General features: G+C 33.6%; 1 protein-coding gene across 2 annotated transcripts in view; it reads left to right on the top strand.

Annotated features, from left to right (window-relative positions):
- Window positions 1–26,020, top strand: part of LOC143244892 (tyrosine-protein phosphatase 69D-like) — a 295,265-nt gene that overhangs the window by 237,162 nt on the left and 32,083 nt on the right. The window contains exons 12-20 of one of the 2 annotated variants that reach the window (XM_076490367.1): window positions 4,227–4,269; window positions 4,852–4,963; window positions 5,547–5,650; window positions 6,237–6,349; window positions 6,913–7,003; window positions 8,274–8,377; window positions 24,204–24,338; window positions 24,502–24,630; window positions 25,184–25,338. In XM_076490367.1, coding sequence (XP_076346482.1) covers window positions 4,227–4,269; window positions 4,852–4,963; window positions 5,547–5,650; window positions 6,237–6,349; window positions 6,913–7,003; window positions 8,274–8,377; window positions 24,204–24,338; window positions 24,502–24,630; window positions 25,184–25,338 — 986 coding nt within the window. The remainder of the gene's footprint in view (window positions 1–4,226; window positions 4,270–4,851; window positions 4,964–5,546; window positions 5,651–6,236; window positions 6,350–6,912; window positions 7,004–8,273; window positions 8,378–24,203; window positions 24,339–24,501; window positions 24,631–25,183; window positions 25,339–26,020) is intronic. The other variant, XM_076490368.1, reaches the window with a different exon arrangement.

Here is a 26,020-nt window from a genome sequence, read left to right on the forward strand (position 1 = left end):
AAAGATGTACATTTCGGCTACTGAAAAAGCCTACATCTTGGCCTAATTATGTAATTCGATTGGTAAGAACAGGAGAATCACAAGAACAAACACACAATTTTTAGGCCCTGCGACGCAATAAAACAATTCAACAGACCAAACTGTAGGAGGGGATGATTGTATGCACCATACCCCCCAACTGAAATGAAGGGGAATGTATACCCCCATCTCCCCAGGATCTACGCCCCTGCCACTATTCGTTGATAAAAGAGTGACCCAAGAGTTGGCGGTGGGTGATGATGACTAGCTGCCTTTCCCTCTAGTCTTACACTGCTAAATTAGGGATGGCTAGCGCAGATAACCCCGAGTAACTTTGCACGAAATTCAAAACAAACCAAACCTTATTATTTTATATATTTATAAAACAGAAAAAAATTCAAAAAGTACAGTGTGCTAAATAATTAGAACGTTAGATGAAATAACAATTAGTTCCTACATCTTTTGTCTTGTTTCTGAATTAACTAGTTGTTTCCTATTTTTATTTATAATATGCATACAATTATTCAAAGCATTGTAACAAATACTAGACAAGTAACGAAACACTAGAATCAAAGAAGATGAACTACGAAAAGAATGTAGCGAACCATTGTATAATTGTATAAGTTTACGTATTTTATTTAGCTTGTTTTGTGTTGTTTTTTACACAAATCTAACTCCATTTTAATGCTAAACTGAACATTTTGTCCTTCCGTCTAAAACAGTTTTCCATTACAAAATCTGTATATAGTAATTGTGTTCCTTGGATACATCCTCTTAACAATGTAAGAAAAATGGTTTAATTTATTTAAAACTGTTATATTCGGTCACATTTGAGTCCCTCCCACTAAAAGTTTTACTCAGGAGGGATATGCGACAAAATTAGTTACGTGCTTGGTATTATATATATTTATGTTGTTCCCATACATTTTCCGACTACATGTCGATATTATTGAGTTAAGTCTCTGCACAAAATTCAGTTAATATTATCTGGTATGATTGCGAGCCAAAGTGTGTAATAAACTGAAGTTGATTCTGTCTTAATTGCCCTGAAGCTACTACAAAATATGCCTTAGTCTCCCACGCAGCCCCTGCACCTGACAAAAATGAGTTTTTGTGATGTGATAAAAAAAAGTATACTTATACACTAATAGTGTAGCTGCTTATAGTATTTAACGTTTTCTACATAGTTTACACACTTCTCATGAAGCGTTATTATTTTTATTATTTTGGCATGAAATAGTCGCATGCAGAGACTTTGTTGACATTTTGTAATTGAAATCAAAACCGTATTGTTACTTCAGATTTTGTAGGCTGGATTATTTACAGTAGTTATCAGCGAGATGGCAGTAACTTTCAACATTAAACAAACAGCAACTTAGTCTACTTGTTTTAAAATAATTATCAAAACAAGTCCAATGTATATATATAAATGTTTGTTACACTGCTGGTTATCACAGTTGTGTGTCTCCCGCTGGTACAACGGTAAGTCTATGGATTTACAACGCTAAATTCAAGGGTTCGATTTCCCTCGATGGACTCAGCAGACAGTCTAATGTGGCTTTGCTATAAGAAAACACACATACATCACAGTTGTGTGCAGAACTTTAAATAATTCAGTGTTACAACGGAATGATGATTTGTGGACTTTACTTTGGATGTTTATGGCTTTTATGTGAACAACTATGCAAGTGTTTCAGCCATATTTCATATATATTTCTTCCTAATTTAATCACAGACCCACGTAGCGTTAGCATACTTTGCACAATATGTGTTGCCTTTTGATGTCGAAATTATAAACCTCTTTTAAGCATTCTGCGTACAAGCCTATACTTTCTTTGTGAACCTGACGATGACCAAAGAAGGTCGAAACGTTGTTCGCTCCTCTACTAGTGCGTTCTCTACTCATACTAGCCGTTTTTAAATATATAGCTATAAGTCATGTGCTCACAAAATGTAAAATGCATCCCCTTAGTGTTCTTCCTGAGGCATTTGGATTTATAGATCTCAGCCACTCCATTGGCCCTGACCACGGGATGTTTGAGAAATAGTTCGTTGATCTGCTTCCTTCTGTACTTCTATCAAGCTAGTCCTTAGTCACGTCATCTAACAACACAAGGACAACGTTACGACACAGGCCTTGACTGCTTTCTCTCCATCACCTTGATCCATACGGACTCCTACGTTCACTCTTCTCTGAAACTACTTCAATCTTCAGTATTAATCGAGTCAAACAAAAACAAACCAGACCGAAAAAGTAAATCCAAATTCCGAATGTTCGCATCGAAATTCAATCGCGAGCGGTGCGAAGGGGTATATCAATATCCCTGAACACCCCAGTTGGGAAGTTTCCCTTCCTGTAAAACTAAACACCTGCCACGGGATATCTGTTTGTTTTGTTTTTCAATTTTTTCTCACCAATTTCAGTCGCTTCCACGGTAATATGCTGGTGCTCCCCTACGTATAATGGTTTCTTCCAGCTTTTAAAGAAGATAAGCTTGGAAAATGGCTTAAGTATTTCAAAAGAAACGTTAAACTTCAGTTTGTAAACTTCCTACTGTAAAAAATAGACTTGCTTAAAATATATGGTATTCGTTACCCTTTGGGTTAAATAATCATTTTATTCAAAAAGGAATTTTTTCAAGGCTATTTTAGATAAACTTGCATTCAGTTCCTAGAGATATATATTTAACCCTGTGCAAATGGACAAAGATAACCTGGCAACGGAAAATGTTTTAATTTTGACCTTGCGCATGTATTTAGTTATAGTTTCAATTTAATTTAATGACAGTTGTTTTATTAGTGATTATATATGGATATAACATTCTGCAAGTAATCATTTTATGATAGTAATTATATGAACAGTGACGTGCTAGTTTAACAATAACAGTTATTGGACTAAGCATTGAATGTAATCTCCCCAAATAACCTCTTTTATGCTAACGAAATGTTTAACTTTCCATTTGCAACATGATGTATAAGTGAAAAATTATCTGTCTTCAGTTGTAATTTTTTGGGCATAAACGCATAAACTAAACCATAAAATACAATATTACATCATTCAAAAAGAAACTAAAAATATGATACCAATTAATGATGATATAATAAATTAATTAAACTATATATTTAGATAAAAGTAAATTATAATTTCATCAATTTCTCTTCTTGTTAGTTCTCTCCTTTCTCTTATTTGTCTGTTATTCAGAGGCCAGATGTTTCCTAACAGTTATGTCAGATAATGGTTCCAAGGTTTTAAGTTTCAAGCATGATCTCATTGAACAGTGTATGCACTTTTAGTCTGGGCATGTTATAATAGTAACAGTCAAACCCTTCAGTTCAAAGTACCCTTGTGGTGGCTAGTTGCCATCCTTTTAGTGAGTAATTTGAAATTAAAGGTGACTATACCTGACCCTTAGGGTTTCTAAGTCAACAGTTCAACAATTGATGATTTAATTCAATATTTCAATGAATAAATAAAATAGTTTAAAGTAATTATTGCCTACTCAGAAATTGGAAACATTTAAAGAACTTTTTTGCAACCAATGAAATACATTATATAGTGCCTTTGTGAAGAACTGCATGTGGCTCAGAAATAACCAGTAGGTCATCCCTGGTTCACATTCTAGTTGTATTCCACTGATACAGATATTACAGAAGAATTTTAGAAAATACAATGCCAGCCATGGTCATATAGCAAATCAGATGTAATTTTTCAATTTTTATTTTATTTTCAAATTTTGGTCCATAAAACTGTATGATCTGGATGCTTATTACACTTGCTAACATGAAATACCAGTACTCCACTACAGAATTCATTGGTTCCCACATGTTTCAAAGAGATCTCAATTTACAGATCAGGCTCTTCTATTATCATTCTTAACTCCATTATACTGATCATTTGTGCAAAAATTCTGTTCTTGTTATTTTTATTGTATATGTAAACATTTATAAAGCTTTATCAGAATATTGCTACATTTGCACAGTCACTTGAGAACTATAATCAGTTGGTTTCTATTTTTTAAAATTTTAGCTTATCTTGTTTATTTTGTTATCCTCTCAGTAGAAAGTTAAGTTTTCTTAGGTATAAATCCTATATGATCTAATCTAAAGACAAAAATGTATTTGTGTTGCTACTTTACTTGCATATATTAAGTAAAATAAAGAATATATCCAGTCATTGTAATATACAGAATATACTTTCATTTTAATAGATTTTATCCAAGCAAACTCCATATTTTGCTCCTATTGAGACTGGTAAGTAATTTTTATGTGTGTATGCAAGTAATTTCTCACAAGCCCATTAAATATTTAGTTAAGAGGATCTCTAATAACATATATGTTACACAAAGAATCTAAACAAAAATTATATCAATTTTCCAAATAAGTTCATCAGTTATAGGTGGAGACACTTATGTATGTTACACAGAAATTAAGTTAATTCATCCAAGATTTTGGTTGCTAATGCATAATGATATAATTCATACAAATCATTATAAAGCAAAAAATTACCCATAATTAAGTAAGATATTTATGAGAACTGAAAATAGGCAGATAATTGATAAGAATATCTGTAAAGTAAATCAAGGTTTTTAGAAAGTTTAGTACACTACACTTTAAAATTTTCAAATATTTCATGTAGGCAGTAGCAAGAAGCACACATAGATGAGATGTTATCAGGTTTTTTCTTGCTGGAAATTCATATAGAACTGTTAAGATTTATTAAAATTTGTTATTAGTATTAATGCATTGTAATGTTACACAAAATACCAACCTATAATTTTGTTGAGGGGTCAATGGCAGAGATTGTTCATAAATAATTCTTTTCTTTCTATATAGGGTCTCTTTTTCAGACTGAATCCACAGAAAATCCAATGGCCATTGTCTTAGGCATTCTTAGTGGTCTTATCTTTGTTGTACTCATTTTAATCCTGGTCTTGTGCCTATTCAAGTATGTGTCTCTCCTAACAAAGCAACTGTTACAATTTCTCTACATTCAAGTTCCAGTTGTTGCTTTTTTATAGGAATCACTTTAAACACATTTCAATAAAAAAATGCATATATAAAACTTCAATGTATATAAAGAAAGGTAAATGAATGAAAATTAAAGAGGTGCATGATCTAAAAGCCTTACCAAGCTTATGCTCGATATTGTTTTCTGTTGCTGAACAAATTTCTTTGTTTTGTCATTATTATTATTTCAAAGATGCCAGTCATAAATAACTAATAATAAAATAATTATTCAGATAAATATACTACAACTGATGAATTCTTGCTTGCATATCACAGTAAAAGTATGTAACTTCATGATCACAACTAAAGTGAGTTTAACATTTGAACAGATTATCAAGGTATTAAATATGGAAAGTTCATTTATTCTGGTTTTTTTAATACTAATATATATATATTTACAGTATATTAACTATTTTAGTGAGCTACAGAACAATTCTAAGTTATACAATGCTTACAAGAATGGTTTCATATTTTTGAAATCATTAGTTTTATTGCTTTATTTTTTTTCTTTCTGCTTTTAGGCGTAAAAATAATCATCCATATGATCAAGATGGTGATAGGTTAGGTCTTACAGCTTTGATCCGTCGCACCATTCAAAGAAATGGGCATATACCCAGATGTAAAAGTTAGTACATTTCTAAATCATGAATAGTATTCAGTGACTTGTGTGCATTTCTGAGGTTGCGTGTTACAGTTAATGTATTCTGAAATGTCTATGTATATTTCATAAATGTAAACAAAATATTTTTATTCAGTAAAATGTAATAATTTTTAAAAGAAAATGTCATCTGGTATACATACATAAGTACTGGAAGTAAAGCCATCTACATCTATCATGAAAAATTTATGTGGCTTTGCATTTTTAGTGTAAACTATTTTATTTTGAAGTTGTTTTAGTAAACTATTTTATCAAAAAAAATTACATTCATACTTATTACAAGATTCTTATCTGAAGTGTTAACTGATTAGTGAAAAAAGAAATATATTACCATGTATAGAGACTCTAAAAATATACTTTAATTGTGTTCTATTGAAAAATAAGTTAATATGTATATGTAACTTGTGCTAGCATAGATTTTCTATTATTTTTGTTATTTAACCATAATTTCTGTGAAAGCAAGAAGACTGAAAAATATGAGAGAAAAATAGTATTTTTTCATTTACCTTCTTTAAATATGATTAAAGTAATTTGGCTAACAACATTTTTATAGGTAGTCGACTGTCAAAAGTTCCCTACTTAGGTCCCATAGCAGCAGAAGATTTACCTAGTGCTTATGTAGAAAGACATAATAACAGTGATTTACTTTTTCAAAGAGAATTTGAGGTCAGTGATTGTTTATGTTTTTGAAGGTACTTATATGATTTTCCTTTCATGAATGATAAGAACTGAGGATTGTATAGCTAGTTGTATTTAGTGGCCTTAATAGTATTTCAGGAGTACCTGTAAAAAATATAAAAATATATAATACAAGTTTTAATTTTGGTGGAAATAAATATACATAAATATGTTTTGATTAACTAAAATTAATTTAGTTTTAAAAACTGCTATTTCCATCAAAATACATAATAAAATGATCTGTGAAAATGGTTAAATGCTGTCCAAACCAGAGAGTTTTCAAGCCCATTGTTTGATTCAATTTCAAAAACTAAAAATAAATAATTTACGCTAATTTTTGCAAAGGTGTCTCTTTTAAAGTAGAAAGCATAGCTCATATAGTTTATTATGCTTATTATTATTTTCTACTGCTGAACTTATCAAACAAATCTGTTTCTTTTGTTATTATTATTATTTCAAAATTCAAGTTGTAAATAACTTGTAATACATTAATTAGTTCATTCAGTTTATTACTAACTGTTATACTTATTGTTTTGATTTTACATATAAAGGCCCTGCCAGAGAAGTTCAAGGATAGAACCACACATGCAGCTGACAGTCCAGAGAACCTTAGTAAAAATCGCTATCCAGATATTCGATCATGTGAGTACTAGTGCTTTAATGTATTTGTTTTCTTTTAGAGTGAAAAATAAAAACGTGATTGTTTTAAATAGGCTGTAATGTACAGTCATTCCTAATAATATTATTTCATATAATGTGTATTATGAAAAATGTAGGTGCCTGGATTGCAGTTCTTTTAGCATATATTTGTTCGTTTTTATTGATAGAGCTTAACTGGATCTTATTTATAATTTTTAAATTGTTTAGTGCAGAATTAGAGAAGATAATTCTTCCATAAGATTTAATAATCTAAAAAAATTTCATATTCAAATAGGTAAAATGAGAAAAGATACAGTCATAATTGATATACTTATTGCTTAATGCATCTTGCTTTATGAATAAATTTCTGTAATGCTACTTAATGGCATTTAAAAGTGGTTTATATCTAATTCTTTTATAAAGTATTTTATATCTTAAAAATTTATCATAGAAGAAGCATATTAAACAAGAGGGAATTCTCAATAGCCATGCATTTGAAATTCTTTTATGCAGAATTTGAGAAAAATTAATCTGTGAGACTTGTATTTCTTTTTTACTAGATATATTTTTGGGTGCCAGCAATACCAAGCATGGGGTGTGCTCATATCTGATTTGATTTTATTACTCATTAGGATTTCTACCAGCCTACCTTCAAATTGAAAATGTTTTAGCATGATTAAAGTAAATTATTATATGAGATTCTTGGATATAATCAAATACATCAGTTGAAAAGGTTTGACCTTGTGAGTCCAAAACTATAATTAATTACAAATTGGTCAAGAGATGATGGAGCTATAAGCTGAAAGTTTGTTCATGAAAAACATACATCATTCAAAAGGGTTGGAGCTCCTGAGTCTAAAAACTGTAATTGATGAGATCTAAAAGGAAATAACAGAGCTATGAACTAAAGGTTTGTATGTGAAAAACAAACAAACTCAGAACTGTTGTAGAAGCTGGTCATCTATGGCTAATAATACAAATAACCTGTATTAGAAAAACAGTATGTGAAAAAAAAATGGTGTATGTCACACTCCATATTATTATTTTTTCACAAGAAATGTCTTAATAATTTTAACATATTATAACTGCAAAATCCTTCTAATTCTTTGTAGTCTGAATGAGTACTTTTTTAAAAACAATAGATTAATTAAAGAAAATAAAACTGTTCATTACTGAATCAAAGACAACACTTCTTTTACGTAGTGAGTAAAACTGTACTTTAAATGGATTCCCAAGACAAATAAATTGGATATTGTGATTCATATTACATCAGATTTTCTCCTCATTGTGCAACACACAGATGATCAAACAAGAATAAGGTTACCAGTGAAAGATGGAGTACCAGGCTCAGATTATATAAATGCAGACTTTGTAGAGGTAAGAATTGTTATTTTGATTATGCATATAGATGCAATTTATATCATGTGAGTCAAAAATCATGATTTTACCTGTTGTTGTGAAGTAGATGTGAAATATCAAGAATCTGCTGCCATGGGGTATTTAGGCATACTGGGGCATGTGTGTTATCTCATATGATATCTAAGTAGATAGGTCAAATGCTATTTCTGAAACTATCAGTCTGAGATAAAATGTATCAGTACAGAAGTTGTAGTGCACAACAATCTTTTTTCAGAAACATTGTGGGTTTAGCATAGATTAGTATAACTTTGTAAAATGAAAAATGTTTACGCTTAATAATGAGCATGTTATAAAGTTATGCACATGGACAACCCTGATTTGAGTTTTATATCGGGAAATGTGATGTCAAGTAACACATGGCCTCTAATTTGACTAAATATCCTATGACAACAGATTTTCAACATTCCATACCTACTTGGTAACAGTAGGAAAAACTCAGGATTTCCAATTTACCCCAATATACAACAGTGAAGCTTGCTCATAAAATGAATCTCTCTTTTTAGTTTTCTATGTGGGAGTTTATATTACCAATATAATGATGACAAAACTTTATTTGTAATTACATTATTTCTTTATTTGTTTCATTTCATTTTAAGAAGGAAAACTTAACAAATAATTAAATAAAATGTGTTTAAAACGTTTAAGAAGTTAAATGGTGTGTAATTCAAATATAACCAACATTTATTTTTGGTATGATGATCAAAAACGTGTTGAAAAAATTTAGTTGTGTTTTTTTTGTTTGTCTCATTTATAAGATAGTCCTTCTTATAACTTCAGACACTTAAACATAGATTATTAACAACGTTTTTAATAAAACTGTGCATTTCTTAATTCTGATTTCTAAACAGTGACTTTTGTTACAACTAGTTCATAATAAAGTAATCATGCTATGAGCTAATAATATTAAGCAAATTTTGAATGTTGTATCAAGCTAAGGATTTTATGTAATTTTATATAATATTTGAGTATTTTTTATTTTAAAAATCATTAAAAAAAATTAATTTGTGAAAAGCTTCAATGTTTAATAATTTTTTTACATTTTATAACAATGAAGGACAAAAAATCAGTAGTATTCATTGTCATAGAACAAAAAAAAACCAACCAATTTCATTCTTGTAGACCACTTTTTTTCATAATAAAATTCAGTTAATGCAACTAGTAGTTTTCTAATCTGGTACATGTTCAAAATTGATATGAAATGGACTTGTAGGCTGTGTCTAATGCAGTAGTCCTTGTGTAGCTTTATGAAAAAGTCATAAATCAAGTTGTGTCTTAAATGTAGAATCTTATATTAAACTCTGTATGATTAAATAGATGAGATTTTTCAAATAAATTAAAGTATAAGCAAATTTCATATCTTGTATGATAATATTAACAAATATATCATATTTCATATTTTTTGCACCACTTAAAAGTTTTGCAGGTTGCCTTTGCTTTTACTGTTTTTTATGCACATAAAGATTTCATATTCTTGTGAAATGCAATATTTGATAAAACACAAATTTTGGGATCCTTCCGACTAATAGTTATTATATTGTACACAAACTAATTAAGTGTTACATAGACACATTAAATTCAGTGTTGCCATGAAATACACTGCTGGCCAAAATCTTAATTAAAGCCAATGAATGTAAAGAAAAAATATGCATTTTGCATTGTTAGACTCAAACACTTATTTGAGTAGAGCTTTGAAAGATGAAAATAAGAAAAGGGAAAATATAAAAACAAACTTTTTAGCATTTAACAGGGAAAATGTGAACACTATGAAATTAGCTTAAATACTAGCTGATCAAAAGTTTAAGACCATACTGAAACGAAGCCTTAATTGGTAAACACGTAACCAAATTTAGTCATTTGTATTCAAGCATTAGCATTGTCAACATCTCCTGTGTTATGTTGGGTAAAAACATGGCAAAGGCTAAAAGGTTGACAGAGTTTGAACATGGCAGAATTGTCGAGCTGCAAAAGCAAGATCTCTCTCAACGTGCCATCGGTGGTGAGATTGAGCATAGTAAAACTGCTGTTGCAAATTTCTTAAAAGACTCTGAGGGATACAGAATGAGAATTTCAAGTGGTTAGCCTAAGAAAATTTCGCTGGTGTTGAGCAGGAGGATTTGACTGGTTGTCCAGCAGGACACCAGCCGATTGTTGAACCAGATTAAGGTCCTTACGGATTCAGAATGCAGCTTAAGAACAATAAGACAGCATCTATGAGAGAAAGGCTTTAAATTCCGTAAATGTCTTCAAAGGCCATGCCTCCTTTTACACCATGAAACAGCTCAGTTAAACTTTGCTGAGAAGCACCAAACATGGGACGTAGAAAAGTGGATGAAGGTTTTGTTCTCTGATGAGAAAAAAATTAACCTGAATAGTCCAGATGGCTTCCAACTTTACTGGCACAATAAGGATATCCCATCGGGGACATTTTCTACGTAACACAGTGGAGGGGGTTTCATCATGATCTAGGGTGCTTTCTCCTTCCATGGCACAATGGAGCTTCAGGTTATACAGGGGCATCAAACAACAGCTGGCTACGTTGGCATGTTAGAGAGAGTATCCTTATTGACTGAAGGCTCTTACTTGTGTGGAAATGACTGGATCTTTCAGCAGGACAATGCTGCAATCCACAATGTCTGCAGAACAAAGGACTTTTTCATGGCAAATAACATGATTTTTTTGGACCATCCAGCATGTTTGCCTGAACTGAACTCCATTGAAAATGTTTTGGGGGGTGGATGGCAAAGGAAGTCTATAGAAATGGATGTCAATTCCAAACAGTACATGATCTTCATGAAGCCATCTTCATTACTTGGAATAACATTCCAGCCAGCCTTCTGCAAATGCTTATATCGACCATGCCAAAGCAAATATTTTAAGTTATTCGCAATGGCAGCCGTGCAACTCACTACTGAGACCTCTTGTTGGACATTTTCTACCTTGTTTAGGACTTCTTTTTGGTATGATTTTAAACTTTTGACTGGTTAGTATTTAGGCTAATTTCATAGTGTTCACATTTTCCCTATTAAATGCTAAAAAAGTTTTTTATTTTTATTTTCCCTTTTTTATTTTCATCTTTAAAAGCTCTACTCAAGTAAGTGGTTAAGCCTAATAATGCACAATGCATATTTTTTCTTTACATTCATTGGCCTTAAGGTTTTGGCCAGCAGTGTATTAAGCCATTAGTATAGTTTTCTTTTATACTTGTATTTGTCAAAATATTGTTATTTGAAAATAAATATTCAGCAACATTTTCTCAAATTATAAATGAAAAACAGTTTATACTAAACTAATTTTTCCAATATAGAGAAAAAGTATGAGATGCATTTTACTACTACATGTGTTACTAACCTTGTTTTCTTTAAATACTTTGTTTTTGTGAATTATTCTACAGTAAGTGTGTGTGACTTGTTAACAGTAACAGCAATGATGAATGAACAGCATGCACAACATTATTCTCTCTATTTGACAGCTTTTTACTTATGCATGATATTTGAAATAGTTTTTCTTCATGTTCTTGAAAAAGCGCTTCTCCAATGCAAATACCTGAAGCATTAGTCTGAACAATAACAAATTTGTTGAAGTCTGGCATTCTAAAAACTGGTGAACTTCCTAATATGTTCTTTAATTTCTGGAGTGCCACATGTTGTGGTTGTTTCCACTTCACTTTGTTGGGTAAGCCTTTCTTGGTCAGCAATTTCAGTATGATTTAGGACAAATTTCCTGTAGTATCCCATTAAATCCAGGAAGGGTCCAACTTGCTACTTAGTTATTAGAGCTGGTTTATATTGTATGCAGATTATCTTTTTCTTTTCCATGTCTGTCTGTTGGTTCCCATATGCATATGCAGTAAACTAGTACAGAATATCCAACATACAGTACTTGGATGGTCTGATGGTGAGGCCTGCTGCTCTAACTTGTAGGAAAAGCTGTTTAACTGTCTTCAGATGGGGGTCTTTCACCTCTTGCAGTGTATGTCAAAACATCATCCACATAGCACTCCATGTTGGTGATGCTGCACAGCATCCTTCTTATCATGTGGTTAAATGTTGTTCCTGAATTTACTAATCTTAATGGGATTTGCTTAAATTGGTAACATCCATCTGGTGTCACAAATGCTGTCTTCTCTTTGTATTCCATCTCTATTGGAATTTGCCAGTAAGCTTTACCAAGGTCAGTTTTTGAAAAGAACCTGATTCCATCTAATTTTATCATGACAGCCTCTGGATTTCCTGTAGGTTGAATCAACTGTTGTCACAAGATTCATCTTCCAGAAATCTATGCAGAAATGGTTTGATCCAGCCGTCTGCATGATTACAACTGGTGAACAGCGGGCTGAATTTAACGGCTCGATAATTTTAGCTTCTAACGTTGCCTCCACTTTCTCCTTTATCAGGTAACTCATTGCATAAGGCATTTGACAGGACTTCATTCTGACTGGATTCTTGATTGTGGTCTTGATCTTGTGTTGCACAACGTCTGTCTTTCCAGACTTATCTGGAAAGATATCTGCATATTGGCACAGTAGGTCTTGTAATACTTTTTGTATGTAAGTCAGTTCTTCACTGATGTTGAGATCTTTTTATGTCTCTTCTCTGCCTAGTGTTGTTAGATCTATTTGGTTCTCATTTAAGAAAAGGTCACTCTTCTGGTTCTGTATCTATAACTGCTATCTCTGCAACATTCATCTTCATTTGCATATCTGCACCTGTTAGATCTCTCCCAGAATACAACAAATTGGCATGGTAGATCCTGGTCTTTCCAATCACCTTGTATTCCATTATGTTGAGTATTTTCTGTATTTCAAAAGGTCATTTCCAGTGCAAAATGAGTTTGTTGTGATCTATGGACATCAGAACTACGACATTTTCTCCAACCTTGAAATGTCAATCCTTGGCTTTTATGTTAAAAAAATCTTTCTGACTGTGATGAGCAGCATAAAAACTTTGTTGAGAAAGTTGACAAGTCTTCTCCAGTTGGTTTCAATACCTAACATATACTGATACATGTTTCTTATTTCTGACTCTTTTTCTTCAGTACATAACTTTCAATATTTTTATTGGACCTAATGCTGTTCTTCAATGCAGTAATTCAAAGGGTAAAAGTTCTGTACATGCCTGTGGGATTTTTTGATAAACTAATACTGCCTGCAAGTACCCATCCAAGTCACATGGTCTCTCTTGGCACCTCTTCCTTATAATGATCTTTGAAACTCCATTGGCTCTCTCATAAAGTCCACTACATTTAGGATTGTACGAGGTGGTAAAGAGTTGCCAAGTTATGATGAATCTGCACACTTCCTGCATCAGATCTGATGTAAACTGGATTCATCTGTCACTTGGGATTTCTTTTGGAAAGCCTACTCTGCAAAATATATCCAGAAGGACTTCTGCTACTTTTTCTCTCTATATTTGTGAGTGGTGTTACTTCTGAATAATATATTGCACAGTCAACTACTGTAAACACCTACCAGTAGGCTTTATCAGACACATATATGTAAAAACAGCTGGTTTGGGTTGAGAAAATTTTTATGTTGAGGAGTGAACAACGTTTCAACCTTCTTTGGTCATCGCCAGGTTCACAAAGAAAGAAAGAGATAAACACAACATAACCATAGAAAACATCCAAATACTAAATAAAGAAACAGACATAAACAAACACAAAATTAAAGAAGCCTTACTTATACAATAACTCAAGCCCAAAATAAACCAATATGAAGGAACACCTTTATACCTATATTAATAAATATAATCAAACATCTAAGCATGCCCTCTACATTCCTATATTCAGTTACATAACCCCCTTCAAACATGTGGTCAACTATCGGACAGTTACCTCTTTCTTTCTTTTTACATATATATTTCTCTACAAGTGGGTTTTCTTGTCATCACTGATTATTTATCAGACACAGGCACTAGCTGCCCTATCAAGTGCACAGCTACTCTACTGAATGATTTTTCTATGATACACATCTTCCCCAATGGTATCTTTCCTTTTGGTATTGTTTTTTAGCAAATGTCACATAATTTGCAAAATCTACTTACATCTCTGATACCTGGCCAATGGAAGTTACTGGTGATTCTGTTTGCCATACTATTTGTTCCTAGGTGTCCTCCCACAGTTGGTTCATGAGCCAACTTCACCACTTGAGTTTGATATTCTGTTGGTACAATGATCCATTTCACTTCCGCAGTATAAATACTTTAATAGATTCTCTACAAAAACTCCATTCCTCTGTTCTATATGTATTTTTCCATTTTTTTTTTGTGTTCAATTTTATCCTGGATATTTTTCTCAGCATTTCTGCATTGAAGGATCTTTCTTCTCAGTTTTCTTCGCTTCCTATAAACCTAATTTCAGGATGTTGTATTGTGATAACAGATGTTTTGTTTGCTGTTGTTTTCTTGAGCTTTAATTTTGACAGCAGATGCTTCATAAAGTTTCTTTCTCTTTAGCTTCTCCAGATTGAAAATACCTAGTATGTTTCTTATTACCAAGTTCTGTATTGGTTCCTTGATACACATGACCTGAAGATCTCCTACATAATATGGAGTATCCTCTTTTATTTTTGCTATGAGAAACTTTCTTACTGTCCCATCGATTAGCACATATATTATCTGTCATCTGATCATTGGATAATAGACTGGTTCTCACTGCTGCACCACTGCAACCAGATTTTTGTAGAACCTTTATGTTGTTGTCTCTAACATAACGTCCACATATTTGCAAATGGTGATTTGTTGGCAACTCTTGATATTTGTCTCATGATCCTATCACTATTGGCACTACTGATCCCTTTGCTTATTTAAACTGACCATTAGTAGTGGACTGATCAACCATTCTCTTTTGTGTTGACTCTGAAGAGTAACCTCAGTTCTCCTTCTGGCAGCAGTATCCATTATGTCAGTCACTTGTTTCTTATCAGCACTGTCTTTGTAAATAGCTTTGGCTACTTTATAGTGAGGTTTGTTGGCACTGGACTTACATTCCTTTGCAGTGTGTCCCATTTTATAACAAACATTGCACCTCTTCTCCTTTGTGTCCATTAATCTCCTGTCACCTTTCGTAAGCTCCTGCTTCTGGTTAACCATTACTGGTTTCATACAAGACTGGACATTCCTGGACTTGCCAGTAATACTGCCTCCATGGGCATCCACATACTGTTCTGCCAACTGGATCATCTCATCCACATCTTTTGGTGCCCTCTCCTTTAAGAACAGTGACATGGCATTTGAACACATGATCATGAACTGTTCTCACACTAATAGATCTGTCAATCCTTTAAAACTATTTTCACACCTGGTCATGTTAGTCCATCTGGTGAAATATTGCCACAGACATTCCACAAACTAAAATAAAGTTTCTCCACTGTCTGGTTTGACTCCTCTGAACTTCCAATGAAAATTTTCTTCAGCAAGTTCATATCATTTCAGTAAAGCTACTTTACTTTATCATAATCCATTACATCTTCTAATGTCCTGCCTGTAAATGGTTGTAGGCATTTTTCTGTGAGAAGTGGGATGAAACAGGCTACCCACTCACCTTTGTCCCAGTTCTTACTTTGGGCAAACCATTCATATATCTGAAGAAAGCATTCATATTGTCTTAATGTTTATCAGACTTAGGTAGCATGAGGCTGGCTGGCACTGACCCTCTTGTCATTCTTGGGTTCTCCTTTATTTGGTTGGATGAGCTTTCCAATCAGTTTGCACTCTTATTCTCCTTATTTTCAATATCTCATTGTCTGCTTTCAATCTTCCTCTTTCTTCTTTCTCACTTTGTTTTTTCTCGCTGTTTTTCTCTCTCTAGCTCTTGTTATTTGACAGATTCTCTTAGTTCACTGTCTTAACCCAAGATGTTTTCTAATGTCTCTGAATTTAGCAAAGGTTGACATGGTTCTATTGCATAATTATAATCTTCATACTATTTGCAATGCTACTCTCTTTATGGGTAGATAGGTCTCTGATTTTTTCACTGGCATTCACATTTACTCCTACCACCATTAACTACCTCATAATCCTATTGGATGCCAAAATTATCAGCTTTAGTTTTTCTTGATTTTTCTGTAACTGATGTCTGTGACTCATTAATGGTAAAGGGAATGATGAATGAAAAATCATGTACTACACTACTTTCAATAACAACGTATATATTCTATACTAAATACACATTCTTCCTTGCCTTGTTTGTAGCTTTGCTTCAATCTGTTCCTTTAACTGCTCCACTAGCCCACTTTGTACCATTCACCCCTTCTCTGTCAGTGTCCAATATAGACTCTCAACAACATGTGACAAATGCAAAATACATCATAAACTAAACAAGAGCAAATTAATATTGCAATGATCATAACACCCAACAAATCAGTGATAATCTTTTATATTGTAACATACTTAGTTATACACTTTGAAATTGATTTTGATACTTTTACACAAGTTTTTGGTCTGTGTAAGTAATTGGATATATTTTTAATTTTAATTATAAAAGTAAAATAAAGATGTAATAACTATTAATTCAGTTATTTATTGACATGATCCAAGAGAATGTCTTGTAATTCAAAGAGACAGTCTTTGTGATTGTTTTTCTTTAAAAGATGTAGCATTTGTTCAGAAATTCTGGGTATAGGTACACAGAAATGATGCACAACTGTCACATATTTATATTAAAAAATGACTGGATGTTGCAGAAATATTTAGTTTATATAAAAGAATATTTCTGGTTCCTTGCTTATTTGATTTATATTGGAACCAGAGTAATTTTGATGAACTTAATGCAGATTTATGCTTTATTATTTAAAATTCCCTTTTAATGCCTCATTTTAATAGCAATTTCATATATGCTCCTACCTGTTTCTAAAGCCCTTCAGTGTGGATTCAGAAGGTTCTATTCTTTCAGTTTACATCATACGGGATCTATACATCCACCCACGCATTTGCTGTGCGTGGTGACCTGTGAAGGGGAGGAGAGGATCCTGATGGTTGAGGAATCCAACCCTAACACACCACTTTGGCCTTGAATTCCTGTAAACAGGAGGCCTTTGGGTGGCCCCCCAAGGGTCAGTCAGCTGGTTCACTTGTACTAGGGTCAACGAAGTACCACTGTTGAACGTTTTCAACAGGTGTCGTGGACATTGTATCTAATGCTGGTGTTTGGATATAGTGCTCACAAAACTCTGGCATTGCTGCAGTGTCCTTTTTTGGCATTGTAGTGCATTCTCTCATAGGGCTCTATGGTGGGTGGGGTCAGGGGGCACCAAAATATTCTTTCTTTCTTATGCATCCCCCTATTCCAAATCTAAATAAAATAGTGAAAAACAATCCATTGTTAAACGACCACATCTTGAGGATTCTGAACAGCAATCTTCAACTTCTTCAACACTTGTACCTCATTTGCTGATATTATATTCCTTATCAGACAAATCTTTAGGGCAGATGTCTCCATTTTTATTCTGAAAGGGCTAGGAGAACTTGCTGGCTCTCCTAAGATAGTGTAAAAGCTACATTCTGAAGACATTTTGGCAGAAACATCCTCTTCTAAACAGAGTGAACTTCTCTTGCTTGGGATATCTTTCATAGTTATCCCACACTTTCGAAATGCATTGCTATTCAGTGGGCCTGTGCACATGTTTCACAGGTGAGATGTCAAAGCCAGAAGGAATCTTGAATTCAGTTTACAGTCAGCATCTCTTCTACCACCAGTTCCAAAGTTCCAAAATTGCAAAGTACAGCTATATATTCCAAACCATCTCAAATGTTTCCAGTGTCAGCAGTTCAGTCACTCAAAGGCATCATGTCATGATTCCCTGACGTGTGCTAGTTGTGGTGGCAAGGGTCATAATGCATATGAGTGTGATACAGATCTTCATTGTGTTAATTTTAGTGGCTCTTACCCATCTTACTTTTGTTCCAGTGGAAGAAAAAGAAGTACAGTGTTTGAAAATGGTTCAAAACATTTCTTAACCCAATGCTCAAAAGTTACTGTCCACCACTCCATCTCAGACTTATGCTGCTGCACTCCATTCCACTGCTTCAGTGGGAGTGCAGACTGATCTCTTTGTGCCTACAAAAGAATCATTTTCAAACCACACAAAAAGTCTTTTTCTCTTCATGGTTAAGAAAGTTGATGAATCAACACAAATCTCTGTCCCTATCATTCCTTCCATCAGATTCCCAGATCTTTTGTTTCTAGGTTTGGGCATTTCCTCAGGTCCATCTTCTTCTTCAGCCTCAAGATGTAGAACAATCATTTGTTCATGCCTTCAGTTACTGGAATCTTCTTGTAATGACAGAAACCTGCCCACTCGACCCAGGGCAGGATTCCTGGAGGTTGATGGACCTCCTTCTAATAAAGAGAGAAGATGTGACCAAAAACAGAAGGGCTCTCTGCCCAGTTCTTCTTTGCATAAATAAAAATAGCCACATTAATACAGTGGAACTGTCGAGTTTTCCATTCTAATTTAGATAATATCAAGGCACTGATTGATTCCTATCACCCTGTGTGTCTTTCCTTAATGAAACATTTCTGAAACCTGCCAATACAGTCACACTTCATCAGTTTTCTTTGTAGAGAAATGACAGGTTGTGTGATGGACAGGTGCATGAAGGAGTGACACTGCTGATTGATTAGCATGTGCCCACCCTGTCTTTACTATTTGATACAGCCTTGGAGGCCATAGCCATCTGTGTTTCCTTAGGTCGTTCCATCACTGTTGCAGGTTCGAATCCCGGTTGCACCAAACATGCTCACCCTTTCAGTTATGGAGGCATTATAATGTAACGGTCAATCCCACTATTTATTGGAAAAAGAGTAGCCCAAGAGTTGGTGGTGATGACTAGCTGCCTTCTCTCTAGTCTTACACTGCTAAATAGGGACAGCTAGCACAGATAGCTCTTGAGTAGCTTTGTGCGAAATTAAAAGAAAACATCACTGTTTCTTCTCTCTACCTGTTACCTGGAGAGAACTATGATCAGCTAAAACTTTGATGCTCTCATTCAACAGCTGCTGTCTCCCTTTCCAATCCTGGGGGACTTTAATAGACGTAATCTCCTCTAGGGAGGTTTGATAATGATGGTATGGGTCATTCCATAGAGTGTATACTCTCAGATCAGAACCTTTCTCTCTTCAATAATGGTGTTTATACCTATTTTCATGTACCTAGTCAGTCTTTTACTGCTACTGATCTCTTGGTCTACTCCCCTTCAAGGTGTTTATACTTATTTTCAATCACATAGGGGAATTACTTTTGTCAGTAATGCTCACTTGTACCTTTCCAGTATTCCTTTTACTGCTATTGATCTCTCAGTTTGCTCTCTTTCATTTTTTGCTCACTTTTCATGGAGTGGTTGACAGAGCAGTGATCATTTTCCTATCATTTTGAGAGAGACTGGTCATGTTTGATGCTGCCCAACTAGCGAGCTCCAGTGGAAGTTGTACCAGGCCAACTGGTCCTCTTTCACTGCTCTCTCAGAATTTGATCTTGTCATTGATAAACGACTGTGTGGCAGCAATGACTGACTATATTATCCAGGCAGCTGCTCAGTGTATTAATAAAACCTCGACACATTTTTCACAATATCCTTGTCCGTGGTGCAATCCTGCCTGCCACATGGCACAGAAGGCTCATAAATGGGCTTGGGATATCTTTCATAGGTATCTCATGCTTTTGAACTGCATTACTTTTCAGTGGGCCTTTGCACATGTTCAACAGGTGAAATATCAAAGCCAGAAGGAATCTTGAACTAAATTCACAGTCAGCATCTCTTCTACCACCAGTTCCAAAGTCATATGGGATGAGATTTGGAAGGTCAGTGGGCAGCATACTTCTGACCCCCTTTGATTTTATTTTCCAATAGCCAGGAAGTTGATGATGCCATGAGCATTACTGAGAGTATCAGCAAAAGATTTTACTGGGTATCTAGTGCTTCTGCTTCATCCTCCATATTCTTAGCCATCTAAACTCAGGCAGAGCAATTGCCTCTTTCCTTTTGGGTTTATTGTCTCTATGACTATAATCACCCCTTTACACTGATGGAACTCGATCTTGCTCTTCATTGGTCTGGCAGTACATTGGTCAGACCTCATGATATACACTACGAGATGCTGCAGTATCTCTCTTCTTCTTCACTCTTTACTTTTCTCGTTTTTTTTAATCTTATATAGCCTGAAAATGCCTTCCTTGATGTGTGGCACCAAGCTATTGTCCAACCTTTTTCTAAGCTTGGGAAGGATTCGAAGATTCCTTCAAACTACCATCCAGTTGCTTTGATGAGTTATCTCTGTAAGATCTTAGCAAGGATGGTTAATGCTTTTCTTGTTTAGTTCCTTGAATCAAACAACCTCCTCTTGCCCCTCCAATGTGGGTTCTGATGACAGCACTTCACTGTGGACCACTTGATTTGACATGAAATATTGATCAGAGAAGCTTTTCTGAAGCAACAACATCTAGTGTCAGTATTCTTTGACCTTGAGAAGGCTTACAATACTACATGGAATATGGAATTTTGCATAACCTCCATACATACAGGTTGAGTGGCCATTAAAAATGTTTTTATGGTCAGGCTATTCCAAGTTCTTGTGGGTTTGACACTTTCCCATTCTTTCCTACAGAAACTTAAGAGTCCCTCAGGACTGTGTCTTGAGTGTCACACTTTTCAGTATAAAGATTAATGTCATCTCTAGACAACTCCTTCCTACAGTTGCAAATGGACTTTGTTTCAATGACTTCCACATCTTGTTCCAGTTGTCAAGCATGAGGTTTATTGAGTAGCTGCTACAGAATGTCCTCAATTGTTTACTAAAGTGGACCACAGCAAACAGTTTTAAATTTTCTCTCTCTAAAACCATTTACATGCACTTTTACAACCAAAAAAGTATTCATTCCAATCCTCAACTCAGTGTCGGAGCTTCCCATGGTCCCTGTGGCAAAGTTCTTGGTGCTTACCCTTGACTGTACGTTGGCCTTTATACCACATATCAAGCAGCTATGAGTCAGGTGTACAAGGGCACTGAACATGCTCTGTGTACTCTCTTCCACTTCTTTGATCAATGTTTTGTGCTAAAAATCTATCGTGATCTCATTCAATCAAAACTGGATTATGGGTCTCTGATCTATGGCTCTTCCAGGACCTAAACCTTGAGGATGCTGGACTTTGTTCACCATCAGGGCCTTTGACTCTACATGGGGCTTTATGTACTTTCCCAGTCCAGAGTTTGTACACAATCTGATGAGCCTCCTCTACACCTCCTCTGTTTGTAACTGTCTTTACTGTATGCTTCAAAATTCCGATCCTTACTGCAGCATCCTACATGGGGTTTGGTTTTCCTTCCTCAGACAGCCATGCCTTTTTAGGGCAGATGGTCTGCCATTGTTCCTTTTCGCTTTCCTATCCAGGTACAGTTCAATGAATTATATCTGTCCTTGGATGATATTGCTGTTTCCACTGGTCAGCCCTTCTCATCATGGCTTATTATCATCCTCAAACGTTTTTTGAGTTATCTGAAGAAGGTGGATACTCCCAATTGGAAGTACTGTCTTATATTTGGTGAACATATTTTGAATCATCCTTCCATTTCCATGTATACACATGATTCAAAATCATATGACTCTGTGGGCTCTGCCATGGTATGTTGTGGTTTAGTGGTTGCACACAGAATTCCCTCTACAGTTTGTGTTCACTGCCATATTTTACTTAATTTCTCTTGCCCTGGAACACAATGAAGCTAAGTAGAATACAAATTGTTTTATTTATACCAACCCATTTTGCTCTGTACTGGCTTTGGAATCACTTTATGTTAGTTCTCATCCTATTCTTGCTGGTATTCAAAAGCAACTGGCCCATTTTTCTTTAACACCTACTTCTATCTAGTTCTTCTGGACACCATGCCATGTTGGTATTTGTGGAAACAAATTTGCTGATACTGCAGCTAAGTCTGTTTGCTCTGATGCTATCACTGCCATGTTTGTTTCATACATGGACTATGGTCCTGTAGACAAGGCTCAGCTCCATGCCAGTTGGCAATCGACTTGGAGTGAGCAATATAACAAATTTTTTCAGATAAAACTCTCTGTTGAACTTTGGCAGACTTGTTTCCATAAGGATTGGAAGGAGGAAATTGTCCTTACTAGACTATACATTGGTCACAGTTTTTAACTCATCGTTTTATTTTATCTGAAACTGATGCACCAATGTGTGGCCTTTGTGACACTCAAGTCACAATAGCCCACATTTTACTTTTGTGCCATTGTTAAAACTCTTAACAATGGCACCATTTTAGACGTATTTTGTCCACAGGTTTACCACTAATGCTGGACAATGTCAGCATCACCAGTGTTTTTAATTTTTTAAGAGCCATTAGCCTTTTTAATGATATTTAAGTTTTAATTCAAAAATTAGACCTTGTTTTGTTTTAACATGATTCCTTTTTACAAAATTTACTTTAATTTTTACTGATTGTTTGGTGCAGATAGCCTAGTTGCTTTGTGCTATAAAATGCCAATCAACTAACAAGGCTGCTTAGTAATATTTTTATTTTTAACAAATTTGTAATGGCATTTTATACACTTTAAATCTAAACACTTTACTTGGATGATAAAGTTCAAGTTATGAAGATATACATTATTAACTTTCGCATAACTTTTTCAGATAATTTTACAAGAAATATTGGAGAGACACTTGCATTTTTTTAATTGCTTTTGTGATCTAGAGATTAATGAACAGAGGTTTTAACTGGAAGTAAAATCATTTTTGTAACAAACTATTTTTGAAAATTAAACTTAAGCATTATTAAAAATTATCAAAGCTACAAATGTTCCATTTAAAAAAAAGTAATGTTTTAAGTATTCATTGCTGTAAAATCTTTATTGTGTAGAATAGTACTGTTCTCTTTCTTAGAGTATGAAAGTATCTTTATTTTTTACTTTTCATCTTGTTATTTTTATAAGGTGAAATACTGTTTTCTAAGAACTTAGAGGTAAATTATGATTGGCTACAAAGTGTAACTGTATCTAATGTGTTTTACAAACATATTTCTATGAAACTCATTTATGTAAACTGCTATGAACGTCTTTACTGAGCTGTATAACAAATTAGGAAATCTCTTAAATAAGTAAGAAATGCAATTAAATATATATTTTGAAAGCTCTTCTTCTGGCTTGAAGACACAGCTAATCTAGAAAAGGATAAATACACAAATTGATCTGATGTGACAAATTTTATAATTACAGGGAAATCACTATCACACAAAAGAAAGACTGTGTGTTAAATGCACATCTTGACAACCTTCTTCTATAACATGGTAACTAAATCATCTACAATAAACAAGTTGTGCAAAACAATATACAATGGTATCACGTTTATAACAATTAACATAACTGACTGTCACAAACCAATCAACAATAAAACGTTTTACATAAAATATCATTGAATTACATAACAAACACTTAAGTTACAATTAGACGATTGCACAAAATATAAGTAGGAACTTGTTTAAGTTACTATTAATTGAAGTTGTGTGTGTAATGTAATAAATGTGTTCTGATATTATAATATATACAATGATTATGTGCCAACAGATTCCCACATCTGAAGGAAAAAATAATGCTAACTTAATTCCTCACAATATATTTTATGTGTCTGTTACGAGAACTGAATAAATTTCTTTTTGTAAATTTAATCATCAATTAAGATTTTTTTTAAAAGTGACTGCAAACAGACAGAATAAATTTTAGTTTTTAATAAGTGAAACAAATATTACAGTATTCTTAATTTTATTCTTTCTTTTTTTCTCTTAGGGTTACAAGAATAGGAAAATATTCATTTGTGCTCAGGGTCCACTTGATCGTACTGTAACAGACTTCTGGAAGATGATATGGGAACATAAAGTAACAGTGGTGGTAATGCTAACAGGAGTTGAAGAGCATGGCAAAGTGAGTGTGTGTGTGTTATTTATTTTTCTTTTATAGTAAAATTATTAGGTTTTTTAAAACAGACCTTTAAGAGTTGAAATCTTGCCCTCATTTAACAAATTATTGTAAATGTGAAAAGCTCAGTAATATAAAATCATTATTATGTTGTGATATTAATCTGTAGATAAAGTGTGCCCAGTACTGGAATGAAGATGAGCCAAAGGAAATTGAAAATCTATTTGTTGTGAATGTTATTACTATTAAGAAGTATTCTGACTACATTGTACGAAGGCTTCACATTCAGTATTCAAAGGTATGTCTTGAAACTATACTGAAACACAAATGCATTTGAAAAGTAAGAAATTACCACAGATTACAGATAGTAATTCTGAGGACTTTGTGTATGTACTTTGCTTAGATGTATAACTTTTGTAGGCTATTAACCGTGTTGTTGTTTTTTTTATATGCAAGTATTTTATTAGTTATGAATGCTACTTCATAAACTTGTGTTTTTTAGGTCAGAAGTGATTAAAATTGATCAACAGTAAAAATCAGTTACAGCAAAAAAAATTAAAATTGAAATAGGTAAGAAAAGATGTAAATTTTAATTTCAGATTGAAAAGATGTAAATTTTAATTTCAGATTGAAAAGATGTATATTAAAAAATATAACACATTTTAAGGATATTGAGTTCATATATTTATTAGAAATATTATAAAGCATTGCCCAAACTTTGTTTAAATTGTTTATTATGAAAAGTAAAGAGATAATGTTTATCAACTTGTCATAAATTAATGCAGACAGGTTTCATCATAGGACATGTTAAACATTTATTTTATTGCATGTATTTGTTATTTTCACTGAAGGATGATTATCCAGAAGAGCGGGAAGTACTTCATTTTCACTTTGTGATGTGGAAAGACTTTCTAGCTCCAGAGCAGCCATCTTGGCTCCTTCGATTTATTAAACGAGTTAACGAGCATTATGTTTCAGACAGAGGTCCTCTTCTGGTTCACTGCAGGTATTCTTCTTTCTTTTAATGCTGTTTGTTTGTTACTCTATTATTATGCACTTCTTTCTCAAGAAATTGTGATAAAGTAGAATTTATATTCAGAAAGTAAATCATAACTTACAAACTCATCTAATTCTTTTACTTTGTATTCTATTAATGGTTCTACAAGATGTCTGAAATTTCTGATAGTAATGCCTAAAAATTAATTTTCTCACATGCAGCCTGTCTTACCTAGTTACCAGTAAAATCACATTAGTTGTTTGCTTTCGTCTTGTTTAAGAAGCAGTTTCTTGACATGCAATCCATTTTTCATAAGTAGCTAGCCATAAAAATGTCCTAGTTGACAACATTCTTTGAGTGTGTAGCAACTTGCATGGATACAATGTACTTGTGAGTCAGTACTTAGTTGTAAATAAGACATGATTTGAAGAGGGATTGTCATCTTGCTGTAATGCTATATTTCTTTCCAAAACATACCATTCGATGACAGTATAACTATTTCTCAATCTCCATGGTTTTCACTCTTTGCCCATCTAAGCATTGAAAAACTAACTAATGTTATGTAAGATAATTTATTTTAGATGAGTCTCCAACTTATTATGTTATGAATATCACATATTACTATTTCAAATAACCAGAAATTTGAATTTGAATATAGAAGTTAATTAAATCTCTGTATGTTTCAAATTTG

This window comes from Tachypleus tridentatus, chromosome 2, assembly GCF_004210375.1.
Source record: "Tachypleus tridentatus isolate NWPU-2018 chromosome 2, ASM421037v1, whole genome shotgun sequence".
NCBI lineage: Eukaryota > Metazoa > Arthropoda > Merostomata > Xiphosura > Limulidae > Tachypleus > Tachypleus tridentatus.